The sequence below is a fragment of the Pholcus phalangioides genome, unplaced genomic scaffold (assembly GCF_987345545.1).
Source record: "Pholcus phalangioides strain wild (caught in Gottingen) unplaced genomic scaffold, Ppha-v1.0 ptg000002l_1, whole genome shotgun sequence".
Taxonomy (NCBI): domain Eukaryota; kingdom Metazoa; phylum Arthropoda; class Arachnida; order Araneae; family Pholcidae; genus Pholcus; species Pholcus phalangioides.
The window spans coordinates 7770238-7784675 of record NW_028301595.1 but is presented as its reverse complement, the minus strand read 5'-3'; the positions used below and the strand labels follow the sequence as shown (position 1 = coordinate 7784675).

At 32.0% G+C, this 14438-nt stretch overlaps 1 protein-coding gene across 3 annotated transcripts in view; it reads right to left on the bottom strand.

The window, feature by feature from the left end:
• Positions 1–14438, bottom strand: part of LOC149089314 (C-Jun-amino-terminal kinase-interacting protein 4-like) — a 48829-nt gene that overhangs the window by 18453 nt on the left and 15938 nt on the right. For 2 of the 3 annotated variants that reach the window (XM_089237779.1, XM_089237798.1), the window contains exons 9-14: positions 11372–11392; positions 10731–10788; positions 10532–10588; positions 7502–7643; positions 4734–4924; positions 1687–1857 (exon numbers count right to left, since the gene is read on the bottom strand). In XM_089237779.1, the coding sequence (XP_089093905.1) occupies positions 1687–1857; positions 4734–4924; positions 7502–7643; positions 10532–10588; positions 10731–10788; positions 11372–11392 (640 nt within the window). The remainder of the gene's footprint in view (positions 1–1686; positions 1858–4733; positions 4925–7501; positions 7644–10531; positions 10589–10730; positions 10789–11371; positions 11393–14438) is intronic. The other variant, XM_089237788.1, reaches the window with a different exon arrangement.

The window sequence follows — 14438 nt, the reverse complement described above, 5'->3', positions numbered from 1 at the left end:
CCCTTTTATAAAACTTGAAAAATCTAACGAATAAGGTTATTGGTTACATTCTAGAACATGCAACCGATGATCTTATTGGCTGCATTTTTCAAGTTTTATAAAAGGGACTTTATCAAACTTTTTTAGTGTAATCTCGGCCTAAGACAGGTTTCCATCTCATACAGTGCCCGACTTAGACAGGTTTTACTGTATATAGTCATGTACACTTTTATTATCTCACGCTTTCCAAACAATCACACCCTTTGCCCAATTCATTTTCTGTGCAATAAATTCTTGCTGGCTCTTCTCCACTCAGTGAGGTTTCAATTTTTTTTATCACAGTAAATCTATTTTCCAGGATAATTCAGCCCTTAATTTTAGTGTACAATCACTCATGTGGTCATCCCCCGCTCAGGTTATGCACAACTTTTGGTCAGGATTACAGATTTTAATGGCATGAACCAACAAGGTCACACTGACCTCAAAGAATGTTACAAAATAAAATTAAAATTTCATATATGATGAGAACAAAATGAAAGGAGATAAAACTTACATTTTAAAATAAAACAAGAGTCATACCTGCCAACTTCAAAACGTAAAAATCCTGGAATTTTTCTCACAAAAATTTGGCAAGCACACTTTTGCATGTCATACATGCCATATATTTGTCATTTTATTTTCATGATAGGAACTACACCCAAACGTGCAAACTTTTGGAATTTAGAAATTCAGAGATATTTCCGTTACCCCCTCACTCAATCAAAAAGATTTTAAAAAAAAATTATCACAAATTTTCTTTTTACCAATTGAGAAAAAAAGCCCCTCTCCTTTCAGCAGGTCCTGGGTAGCACTTGAGCAGAATATAATCATTGTGGATGCTACCAGTGTTGGATAATCTTGGGTATACAAACTCTCAAAGCAGTTGTATATTTTCTTTTTGAAGATATTTGTCCAAGACCATTCCCGATGCTACAACCTCTCCAATGCTAAGTAAACAAATTTACGTCATTGCCAGTTTGCTTAAATGCAGTCACCAAGACAGTTTTTGATGGCTACTCCACAGAAGTGACGTCTTCAACCGAGTAGGTAGGTTCCACGAACTACTGCTGCCCTCTCAATAGATATTTTCCCTTACAGCGAAAGTAGTTATTGATGTCATGACATCGTGAAAGCTCAGGGAAAATCTAAAAAAATTTGACCAGAAAAAATTTTCACCCAAATCTAATTTTTTGGTAAAATCCAAAGAGTCTGAGAAAGGGCAAAAAATCTGGAGTTTCCGGCCTAAAGCCAGAGAGTTGGCAGGTCTAAAGACTATAAAATAAAAAACAGTGACACAAAATATAAAAGCTATATAATTTATTATTACTTCGATGAATTCAGGTTTGATTCAATGAATGAAATTTGAGATGCATTGCAAGATTTTCTGTACACACTGATACAGCAAATAGTGTCTAGATAGTATTTAGACATTTTTTAATGGGGGCAAGATTTACCCATGGGATAGCTCAGTCTCCAGCTAACCCTAGAGGGATTAGATCCATCTCTAACGTCTCAAAGCAGTAAGTACCACGGCAAAGTCAGAGGTCAAAGTTTAAAATAATTAGAAAAAGAGTTGCTACACTTAGCAGATATTAAATGTAAATTAAAAATAAATAAATAAATACAAATATTATTATAATAAGTCATGCAGGACTTCCTGAAACTCACAATTCACTATCCAGAAAATCCATAGATCTTCCTTTCTCACCCAATTTGCCTTTTCTGAGAGCATCTAAAGTTGGACTAACATGAACAGAAGGAGAACTAAACAAAATTCCTGAAGATGACGGTGATTTCCGTATCCTCTCAGATGATCCAGAGCTGAACAAGCTGCTAAAGCTAAAAATAAAATCACCCATGAGAGATCAACAAAATGCAGCATTTTTTTCCAGTTCAATGAAGTCCTTACTATTAAAATAAACTGAATTTATAATTTAAAAAAACATAAAAATGGAAAAGTACAGTTGAGCCTGATTACAAAACCACACAGGACTGAAAAATATTTTTTATGTCCGATATATATTTTTTGGTTATTTATTTACACAAGTGTTGGCAGAGGCCTGTTTATGAGAATGTGATTGATGGTGACAGATAATCATGATCGGTATGCTAACAAAATGCAAGTTTAATGAAAGCATTGCACATATCCATGTTTAAAAGCAGATAATTATGCTATGAATGATTAAAAAATGACAGAAAATAGATTTGGGAACTTTTTGGAATGGTTGGACTTGTAATAAATAAATAAAAAAATAAAGGGTGAATAGCTAACATCTCGCAGTGAGTAAATTGCTTCCGTGTAGTGTCCTCTGTAGACAAAAATTAAAAAAAAAAAATTTCTGTACTGAAAAAAATATGTCGAAATAATTCTCACAAAAAAAACAGCATTCAATTATACCAATTCCTTCAATTTTTATCAATTTTAAACTATAGTATCTATGAATTTATGGGACACCTAGTGCTAGAAACAATGTTCAAAAATAAGAAAAATCTTGCAGTTTTTGAAAATTCCTGTTGGCATGTTACTCAAGCAGTGGGTAAACAACCCTGTTCTTAATTAAAATATTTTAAGAAATATTGCACTTAGGAAAGTTGAATTTTTTTTGTTGACATTAGGAGAGAGGAAGGCAACAACTTTCTGATTGTGTTTTTGAACACAGGATATTTATATAAAAAGTTAATTATTCTTTTCTATTATGTACAAATACAACACCACAACAGGCAAAATGCCCAACGAGGTGGCTGAAAAAAAGATGCCCATTACAAATATGGATGCCATATAATTCAAAAATACAGCAACCCAATTGAAAACACAATCACAAAAATTATAAAAGATATGCACACATGATACAATGCCCATAAAGAATATTATGGTTGTCTTATTCTAAGTATGGATAGTTTCTCGATTTACCCCCAACATGATTATAGTATTACTTTTTAAATGTGTCAATTATGTTACAATTTACTACCTCCGGGGGTAAGCTATTCCATTTAAACAAACATTATCTAAAATAACTGTACAACCTCTTGCAATATGAAAGACGTAGCTGAGATCCACACGTTATTCAGATAATTTTTCTAATTGGAAATTTGTCTCTAGAATCAACAGTTCCCCATTAATTCTCATGCAAGGTGTTAGCTATTTGCCCAGTATATTGTGTGTACCTTATAGAAAAAATTATTAAGGCAGAATATACAGCTTTTTTTTAACTTTAAAAAGCACATACAGGTTTTGCCACAAATTTCACATCTCATTCAATTCAAACATTGTTTTCGAACATTATAGCAACAAATTTACTGTTTATTTGTTTTGCTTAGATTTCCACATTACTATTGTTAACAATATTAATCATAAAAATAACTGCCAAAATTCTATTTTCCACATCCTATATTTTCATTACAACAACCTGGCTACATGAAGAATCTGTATTTCAAAAAGTTTTGGATAGAAAGTTGAACAGAACACAAAGCATGATACCACAATTCCCACACAGATTTTTAGATGGTGATAAAACTCAATAGCAAATTAAGTTCAGGATTCTAAAGATGATTCAATATCTATCAATATACTTTGAAAAATTTTCATTGGACCCATATCTAACAGTTTTGAAATATTAGAAAGAAAGCGATCAAAGAAAGCGTATTTTACCAATTCAAAATTATCTAAGTCACATTTTGAAGTTAATACATGAAACAAGTAGCTAATGAAAGGTAGATGAGAGAGACTGCCTTTACATTGGATTAAATTTACAGTAATTCCCAGAATAGCCTGAGCTATTCCTAGCATTTCTAAGAATAGTATTTAATGCTCTTAACTTTTGATTCAGTATCTTCAATTACAGACCTTAAGTTACACACGTAAAAGATGAAAATTTGCAGATTTTTGGCACATAAACTGTATATGAAATTCAAGAGAGAATTATTTTAAGAAATTACAAACAATCTTTTTAAGTTGTTTCTGTATTGTAAGCTCACAGGAGATAGAAAAAATACCATGTATTTGGTTATGAATGAGCTCAACTATATTCTTGTCATCCTAAATTTGAATAAAATTATAAATTGAACAAGATCTGTAAACAGAAATGATAAAAGTTAACCCAGCGAATTTTCAGAAACCCAGCAGATTTGTACACATATTTTTTTAAATCTTAACAAATTAATTGTATCGTATAAAAGAAGGTAATTCTCCACATGATTCATAAAACCATGTTACAAAAATATGGGTTGTCTCCTTGAATATTAACTTAGTAATACAACAAACCAAAATTTGAAAAAGCATGTGAGAGGCAACAAACTACAATCTGATATTATTTGCAGTGAATAAATACAGTTAAAAATAAGATCTGTCGACAAGAAATTTTCCTATGTGAGTAATATATTGTAATACATATGTATTGATTACTTTTCAATATTAAAACAGAAAAATCTCCACATTTTCTTTTACATAATTTCAAACATCTTATTTTAGAAAATTAAAGATAAAAAAATATATCAAGAAGCTATTCCTGAAACTGAATTTTGCCAAACAATGCTATAGAATAAATAGATTTGCAATTTAGAAATCATCAGAAATCACAGGCGAATTGACAGTTTCAATCTAATTGAAACCAAATTTAATATAAATAAACACAGAAAAACCAAGTAAATGGAAAAGATAAGATAGAGAACTTAAATAGTAAAATACCAATAAAAACAAAAGTAACTAAATTACTCACAACTTCCTGATGGATGACTGACTCTTTTTCTGATCACCGTAGGGGTCGTTCCTGGAAGCCCTAATCATTTCAGTCCACCTGAGAGCTTCTTGAAGTTCCATCAGTTTCTCTTTATACTGGTTTCTTTCCATGAGAACTCTGGCCATTTCAACCCTTGTGAACCTTTTCTTTTGAGCCAATGGTATGTCTAACTATAAAAAAAATTAAATGGTATAGGAATAAGTAATATAACAAACACAAACAGCATGAGAAAGGTGCCCAGATATCCACATTTGGTAAGAGCAAGATGTTAATTTCAGGCACATTATCAGAAACTAAATTGACATGGAAAGTTATTAGTCACATGCTTTAAATGAGAATCAATCACTATTCAGAGGAGAGTCATTCATGTCTGCAAACTGATATGCAAGCAACAATATTGGAAAAAAAAAAATTGAAACTTCTTGGATTGACTGTACAGAATACAATCAAGAAATGGAAATGTACAGAAAAACCATACACAGACCACAATCAACAGAGGAAACTAATTTCCCCCTCCCCAGGAGTAAAGTAATACAATTATATGTAACCCTTACCACAAACATCAAAATAATTTATACACAGAATGCACAAAAACTAGTTTCTTTATCAATGTGTGGTGATATGGCACAGGTAGTGAATTCACAGCAAGGATGCAGATGGGTTTAAATCCCAAGAAAACTACCACCAGTATATAGCATAATACACTTCATAAGCTATCCCCTCCGAGGAATTTTAACAAAGTGGTGCATGCTAGAAAGTTTTGTGTAAGGGATGTAAGAATTTGGGGCATGTAAAAATTTTGACCATGCATGTATTTTTTTTCAACCACATGCCAGACATTCGTATATAAAACACAGATTCCAGCTTGTATTATCTCAAATTACATGCCCTGTACAGTCCTGGTTTGTATGTATATGTGTGTCTAACATATACATATAAAATTTCATGAAATAGGACAAAATTGGAACACATATCCCTCAATAAATTTCAACATAAAAATTAAAAGACACTTCCATACCTGCTCGTAAACAAAATATAGTTGTCTGTGAAGTTCAATTATTTTTGCCATAAATTTAAAACAATTTAATTTTAATCATGCTAAGAGCAAATCTCTGGCTACTTTGATTTTAACACTAATTTGATATAAATCCTTGACATGTACAGTATGTTTCATCTATTTTTTGTAGCTCAAAATAATTTTTAAGCTCAGTAATTTTTTTTGTCACTTGCACTATTTATTTTTTCTCATTTCCTTTTTTGTTAGCCATTGATCCTACTACTTTTGGGGAAAATAGGATTTATAACTTGTTCCCATCTTGCAAAGAGTAACAGTGAAAAACTGGTAAATCCATGTTCAAGACAAGTAGCTAATATATCTTCAGGAAAAGAAGTAAACTATTATAGTTTCTTTCCTCTAGTGAATTGAATGCAAGGGATAGTATAAATGAGGATATTGAGTGCAAGATTATTGTTGAAGGACAGAGCAATTGTTAACATATTGGATTTAGAAAGGAAAATTAAGTACATGAAAATTTTAGAAAAAATATTTAAATCAAGATTTTCATGTACTTCATTTTCTTTTCTAAATCCAATATGTTAAATGAGAAATTCTCAGGAACAAAATTTTAATCTGAGATTTTCTCAGCAAACAATGTTAAAAGATGACTAAATATATTTTTTTGATAATTGTAATTACAACACATACACAAAGTTTCCAGCAAAATTTGGTTGATAATTTCCCTTGACTGTCCCAGAATAAATTTCAAAATTTCTCTGACAAAAAGTGCGTACACTGTCACGTGCATATATAATTTGAAACCGGCCAATATCACTATAAATTATATAATTTCTCTTTCTCGGTAATATACCATTGAAAAGCACATGACAGACAGAACGTTAATATTTTGGCACAACCATCCCTTCCAAAATCAAATTGTATATATGATCTTGCATGCAATACCAGTTTCCTTTGAAATCTCAGGCAGAGATAATTGAATTAAAATCATTGCTTCAACGTATAATACAAAGATTTTCTACCCTCAGGCAGGAAAAACAAGCAAGAGGATAATTTTTTTTTTTTCTCAGAAGACATAAAAAAGAAGTTGGAGTTGGTATTGGCTTTGTTTTCAACAATGGGAAGGAGGGTCCTCTCCACTTTAGATTCCTTCATTATTTACCCAGAGGGCAGATTCAGTGACCTCTAGGCCAACATTGTTTTCCAGTATATATATGTAAAATCGCACCCTTCAACTGATAAGACATTTCTCTCAGTACAGGATCTGGAGGGCAATTTTGATAAAGATTTTTTTTTTCCTCTTTTAGGGGAACTGAAAAATAATCTTCTATGGAAAAAAGTGAAGATAAACCACTTGAATGTCGATTTATTGTCTTTGATTTTTTCCCCTTCAGATGTTCCTTGACTTTTCCCAAGTATTTAAAATTTTCCCTGACTTTTAACAAATATTTCACATTTTCTCTGACCATTTTCTGATTCCCTGACTTTCCCTGTTGTTGGAAACCCTGATGCAATATTTTTAATTGCTCTCTCTCTTCCAGACATTTCTTATCCCATATGCCACACAGGTATAATATGGAGCCTAAAATACATATAAATAAACATGAGCAGTTTTTTTTCATTTCATAATCATTAGAAATTTCACCATTAAAGAGGGATGTTGATTATTTGAAACATTTCTTCCAACTTTATTTTTGAGTCGAAGAGAAAAAAACAAATGTTGACTATTTACCTCTTCTTCAAATTTGGCTTTTATTCTTTCAGATTCTTCCTTTGTTTTCTTCAGCTCATCTTCCAGATCATAAACTCTTTGCTTCAGACGTTCTTTGACAGCTTGTAATGATTTTATCTCACCTTGGAGTATTTCAGTTTCACTATGAAATGGAAATATTTACTTTCATTCTATCAGCTACATACATTAGATTAATATCTTTTTAAAATAAATACTGCAAATATGTGGATTTGAGTCAAATTTTTATTTATTTCCTGACAATAAGCAAATAATAAGTGACTATTTCTTCAAATTACAGTGATATCCTGAATTATGTCAGTAATTCCAACACTGACAATGTAAGTAAATGTAAACCTTTCCAATGGTAATGTCCTACTCACTTCAGGGGAGGGAAAAAGGTATGTTTGTAGATTTTTTTTTATTTTCTCTATACATCTGTCTTTTTTTACAAGACTGAGGGACTCATTTCTAAGAACATGATGTAAAAACCTTTAAACTTGGTTCAAAAAAATCTGATGGAGAAAAACAAACTTTTAGGGAAAAATGACGTGAATGTGTAGTGAGCGTTAATAAACATTTTAATAAATGAGCATTTTCATTCCAAAATTGTATAAGGTGATCCACACAGGAACTAAAATTCATCACTTTTCAAAAAAGAAAAGTTTGAGTGAGTGATTTTTGGATAAAATGTGTTCTGAAGAAGTTATCTATGCTGATATTTGGATCAATATCTCTATTTTCGTTGTTTCGTCTGGCTGCTTAGAGCAAAGACTTTTTTTTTTTTAATGCTAACAATATACATTTCATACAATAGTATGTTTTCTTACATTAAAAGCAATCCCTTTGAATCCTGACGAGCAAAAAAATATAATAAAATTTGGTAAACGAGCGATGTCACACAAGACAAGAGAAAAATTGAAAATATTTTAGAGATTGACTTGATAAACAAGATATTTTTCATAATATGAGTAGTAAGTATACTAAAGAATCTTAGCCAAGTGCTACTCTATACAAGGAATTGCATATTCACATTATTTGTGAGATCCCAACTGAAAGCTTATGCCAAAAGGTTTGCTTTTTCTCACCGCAGTAAGGCCGACCTAACAAGTTAATAGGAAAAGATCAAGTATTTTTTGGCTCTTTTTTTGGTATTTTAAACCTCTGTTGCGCAACCGGCCTGACAGGCACAGTTTAGATGTTTTAGTTTCTGCCTCCACTCGTAGAAGGGGTAGAAGTCCGCCCCTCCTAGTAGTCTCTTATCTTTAGGGGATGTTTGGAGCAAACTTACTTTTGTCGAAAGATCCCCATGAAGGTCAGTGATTACTTTTAGAATACCAAAATTAAAATTAATGGGTATAAATTTATGATTGTTTTACCATGCCCAGAGTGGTGCAGTGGTAAGATGCTTGCCTTCCACTATGAAGGTTGCTGTCAAGGCCCATGGGTTTGAATCCAGCCAAAGAACATCAGAAACAAGTTCTTTACCTACCGAGCCTAGGGCGACCACCGATAGATGGCGCCTTCATTTTCCACCCAGCTCCATTGGTTGGAAATTGCTGTATGGTGATGTATGACAGGAGTTGGTGTGCGGTGAAGTAGTAGCTTGTTTTACCTACGCCCAAACTTGCCAGTTCCAATATTGTGCCAAACAGAGGGTTAATGAAAGTCAAAAATTATATTGCATTTCATACATGTATTAGTGAAACCCTTCGAAAATTCAAAAGCACTTGTTTAATTAAGGCTCATTAGTTAAGATGTTACTGACTTTCAGGAATGGTATTCATAGCACAAGCCCTTGCAAGACTGTCTCACTCTCTTCTCAAGAAAGGGTAGTTTATCTGATGCTGAGAGGTTATTCATGGATGATGTAAGTTAAAACATACAGCTGTAAATCCTTTCACACAGTTTTAAATGAATCAGAAGACAATCATCGGAATCATTTGCTTTTAATTTGAAATAGTTAAAAAAATTCATACTTTGGATAACTAATATTGAACAATATTTTTAAAATATACAATCTGAAGTCTTGGTGCTTATTTGTCATTTATTTTTCATTCTAATTCTGAAACACTATAATGACTGACATTTCATTTTATTAAAACTGACACTTCTGTTTGTCACATAATATTGATATTTTACTTCATTTTCTTTAATATTTGTTTCTTTTCAAAAATTGTCATGTTAATAAATCTAATAAATTCTAACAATATTAATGAAAACCATTTCATTCATGCACGATGCATTATATTGCATTATATATTTTCATGTACATAATCCACAGAAATATATAATTGCATTACATATTTCTGTGGATTATGTACATGAAATAAACTATATTTTTCATCTATGATCACCAGTATGGATCTTATGATTGCCTTGGTGATTTTATTTGTTCTCCGAGATGTATGTGGTATATAAATAATAAATAAGTTAATAAAAAAAAGATATGGTGTGAATATTTATTACACTGATATGTTCATTCCCCCATGTTAACAAGTTCCTTTTCAAGTTTTCCTTTACTAGTAGAATATTTAGCAATCAAAGTAACTAAACCTAGTTCAACTGGTACATAATATATAAATTAAACTTTTTTCAGTGATACTTTAAAATCAACGGTTTTAGAAATCAAGTATTAGTTTGATTCACAGTGGTACCACTGAATGATGAAAATATAACAATTTTCTTCAAGAGAAATCTAATTTTACTTTAAAAAAAAAAGAGCCAAGTTGTTTGACAAAACTTGGCTCCCAGGACTCAGGTTAATTAGAGTAGAGTGGCATATCTGACAAAATAGACTCACACACTTTACTGTACCCTGTACGAAAAGGAGCATCAAGAGACTGAAATAATATTCTGTTTTAGACAGATTTCCATTTTATAAAAGTGCAAATCAAAGCACTAATAATTGAATAGACCATATTTTGATTACGTTTTAAACAAGTTTCAGTCTCATACAGGTTTCACAGTATAAACTACAATGTTTTAAGGATAATTTCAAATAAAATGAATTACCCTATAATAATTTTTTACCTGGTTAATTCATCCACTTTGGCAATCAAATCATCTTTAACTATATTCAGTGCATTCCTGAAAGAAGAGAATTATTTAAATGAAATCACTGAATTTTTTTTGAAAATGTTGCTAAATGAAGCTGTAAATGCTTATTAAGTTATCAGAACTGAATAGCAGAAAAACGATTAAATAGAATAATTAAAATAAATCCTTTTACTTTGTAGCCATTAGTTCATTATTTTCCATTATAAGATTCTCAACTTCTTTTCCCATACCTGAAATAATGAAAAAGAGTGAAAATTATGATATAAAATATATGCACATATTATTTGGTAGGAAAATCTGCCTGATCATTAGTACAAATTAATTTTATGAACTTCTCTGAACATAACAAACTGCCCAAAAAAATTTTTTTTTTCTAGGAGCAAAACAATCGCAGACGTTTTCAATTTGACAAAGAAATCAGCAAATTCAAGTCATACTTAAACGGATATATAAATATATTTTAACACTCATTTAATTGTAAGTAAGGGCAGGGGATCATTCTGATGCATTTTATTTGTAGGTAATTCTGTCCTTACAAATTTAAGCATAAAAAAGTTTCATTGCAGTCACCAAGATAAAAACTTATTAAATGCCACATTTATCTCATTTTCTGAAACAAGGACAGGGGATGTATATATTGATCTTATCTTTCTACAATTACAATTTAATACAATAACCTTTCCTATTTTAGAGCAGGACTAGTTTTGGGAAGAATGACATATGGTCTGTAACAGCTGCAAGAAAAACAAATTTTTATTGAATTAAATTAATGTATCAAGTTGTAAATAAAAAAAAAAAGATATAGTATCTTACCAAAGAAACTGTCTGGTGGAGCTATTTTAGAACCACAACAGCAGGAATAAAATTAGTAAAAAAAAGTTGTTAGACATGGAGAAATGTTAGAATACACAAACACACCAATATAATTTTGAAAAAAAAAAAAAATTAGTCAAAAGACAACATAAATATTGTTGAAATTGAGATAGTTAATCCATTACAAGAAAAAATAAACTACAACTCTGTTAGTAGCACACTGACACAAACAAAGATTAACATGACTCAGAAATTTTCAAGAATTAATATACTTTCCAGTTGTATATCATGCAAATTAGGTACAATAACTTACAGCCAAAACCAACTGGTAACCATGCTAAGAACCAAAACGCTTGTGTAAACTGACTTACATACATACATACAAACAATGGTTTCAACTTAAGAAATCATTGCTGAAGATATTTTCTCATTTAAAAGGTCTTATGCAGGAGTGCACAACCTCCGACATGGGAAAGGTGGTCTGACAGAAAAGTAACAGTAGTATAAAGCTGACATATTATTTTTTCATAAAGATATACACAGTCAAACCTGGTTAGTGCATCACCTTGACATGTCACTCTGCTTAACAGGTCACTTTTTGGAAATGCCAATTGTCATCTATGGGGGGTTCTAATGTTATTAAATTCCTGATAATGTGTCATCCCACTCCGCTTAATGAGTTATTTTTGCGAAAGCACTCTTTTGAAAATTACCATTCAAATCAGAAACTCTTCATACAATATACACAATAAGTTCAATGTTCACTCTTATCATGTCAAAGATCTACCTAGCATTTCAAGCGGAAGCCTCCATTTTCTCACTCCCATTTCACTGCAGGCTTGTTGAAAGATTATTTTAATATCGGGTGACTTCTTATTTGGGAATGGTTCAACAGGATTTTTTTTCCTTGGACAGTAGCAGTTGAGACAGAAAAAAAAGTTAAGTTTAAGCCTTAAGCCAGTCAATATTTATGTTGGCTTTTGACGTTTTAAACAAATCTTAGCTGGACAATTGTTACAGATGTTCTACTGTCAGAATATTCTCAAATTTTTAAAAAAGTTTGTTCACCTTTAAAAACAAAGTAGATTTATAGTGGAGGAATATGAAAAATCGATCCATTAAGAAAATTTGTATCAGGACTGGAAAGCACAACAGACAACTTCCAATTTTGATCTTCTTTGAAGAAAAGAATCACTTCAGCTTCTAGTTCCACACAAACAAAACTCACCAGTGGTTTTTTCAGTGAAAAATAAACAATTACTTTTTTTGAACTCATAAAGAATGTTTAATTTTCATTTAATAATGTTCCAAAAGAATTAAATTGTCATACACGACGACAATACTTTGGTTCTCATACACATGCAGAAAATTTTTTTAATTTTTAAAAGTTGAAAAAGGTAATATTTTGTGCTGCACAAATGCATAATTATGTATCAAATAAACATTAATTGATTAATAAAAACTCGAGTAATCAATTTTCATGACTGAACTCGTTTGAATAACTAATATATATGTTTTTATCACAAAAAATGAGTAACTTTGCCTGGTTTTAATTTATACAAAAATTGCCACGTTTTTAAGACAAATAAATTCAACTGGTCGAATGGTCGACGCGTTTCGGCTCTTCAATGGAGAGCCGTCATCAGGACCTCGTGGTCAGAACTCACACGAATGAAGAGTGATGATCCGCAGCATTCAACCAGATAACGCTACAATGATTTCCTTCGATATCAAATCTATGTTTACTAACATTCCCATCAGCGGTGCAATTTCTTTCCTGAAACAACGTCTGAATTTGACTTCCATACAATATTCCAGCCAACAAATATACTCACCTTTTCCCATCTGAAAGATCCTATCTCACCCTCCAAAGAATCTGGTATCTACTTCATCCCATGCAAGAATTGTGAAAATGGATATATTGGCCAAACTAGAAGAAATCTAAATATTCGAGTTCTCGAACACCGAAAGCATGTTGAGAAGGGACGGACGGATAATTCGGCTATTGCCCAACACTGTTGGCAACATTCACATCATTTTGATTTTGACAAAGCATTTGTTTTTAAAAAAGCAACACACAATTCGGAATTGAATTTTCTCGAGGGATACTTCATCAGAACATGCCAGAATTTCCTCGTTAATGATGGAAGAAACACACCACCTATTTCGTCAGCTTGGACAGGCTTTATTAACCTCAGTCGTGAAAAAACTTTCAACACTTTACAACAGATGGCTCCCCAATTCGCATCCAAAGACCACTCGGACGCAGCAAATACAAAGGCGAACTCTTCGGACGACCAGACGTAAACATCACTCTTCATTCGTGTGAGTTCTGACCACGAGGTCCTGATGACGGCTCTCCATTGAAGAGCCGAAACACGTCGACCATTCGACCAGTTGAATTTATTTGTCTTAAAAACGTGGCGAAAACGTTAAATTTTTGTATAAATATATGTTTTTGAATGAATGCTTCCATAGAAAGACAGGAATCAGCAAGGCCATGGCTTACTTTTAACGAGTCACTCTGCTTATGAGGTCATATTTTTGGTACCCCACGAGTGACTTATTAACAAAGTTTAACTGTATATATGAAAAATCAGCAGCAGTAGTAGGTAGGGCCTCCAAAAAATGGCTCGGGGATCCCTGATGTTCTTAAGTCAGCCACCTCGTTGGGCAATTTGCCTGTTGTGGCGTTGTATTTATTTGTATTTGTTTTAGTCATGAGGCAAACTTTCGAGACATTTTCAAAATCATGCAAAAATTTGCAAGCAGCTTTCCAAGCATCCACACACAAATGACCTTCCCCATTTTCCCTATCGATAAACTAATTGTAAATACAAAATTAGAGGCCACAACAGGTAAACTGGCCACCAGAATAACACTTTTTTTTCAATAACACTAGATGAAGCAGGACGTGTCCGGTTCTTCAATATTTGAAGTACGATTTGAAAGGACAAATTCCCTTCTTGACGAGTAGGGCTCTGATAGATACCAGGCCTGCTACCATGTTAAGTGGGAAATGCACTATTTTTAAAATTTATAATAAAAATTAGACTTTAATCAGAGA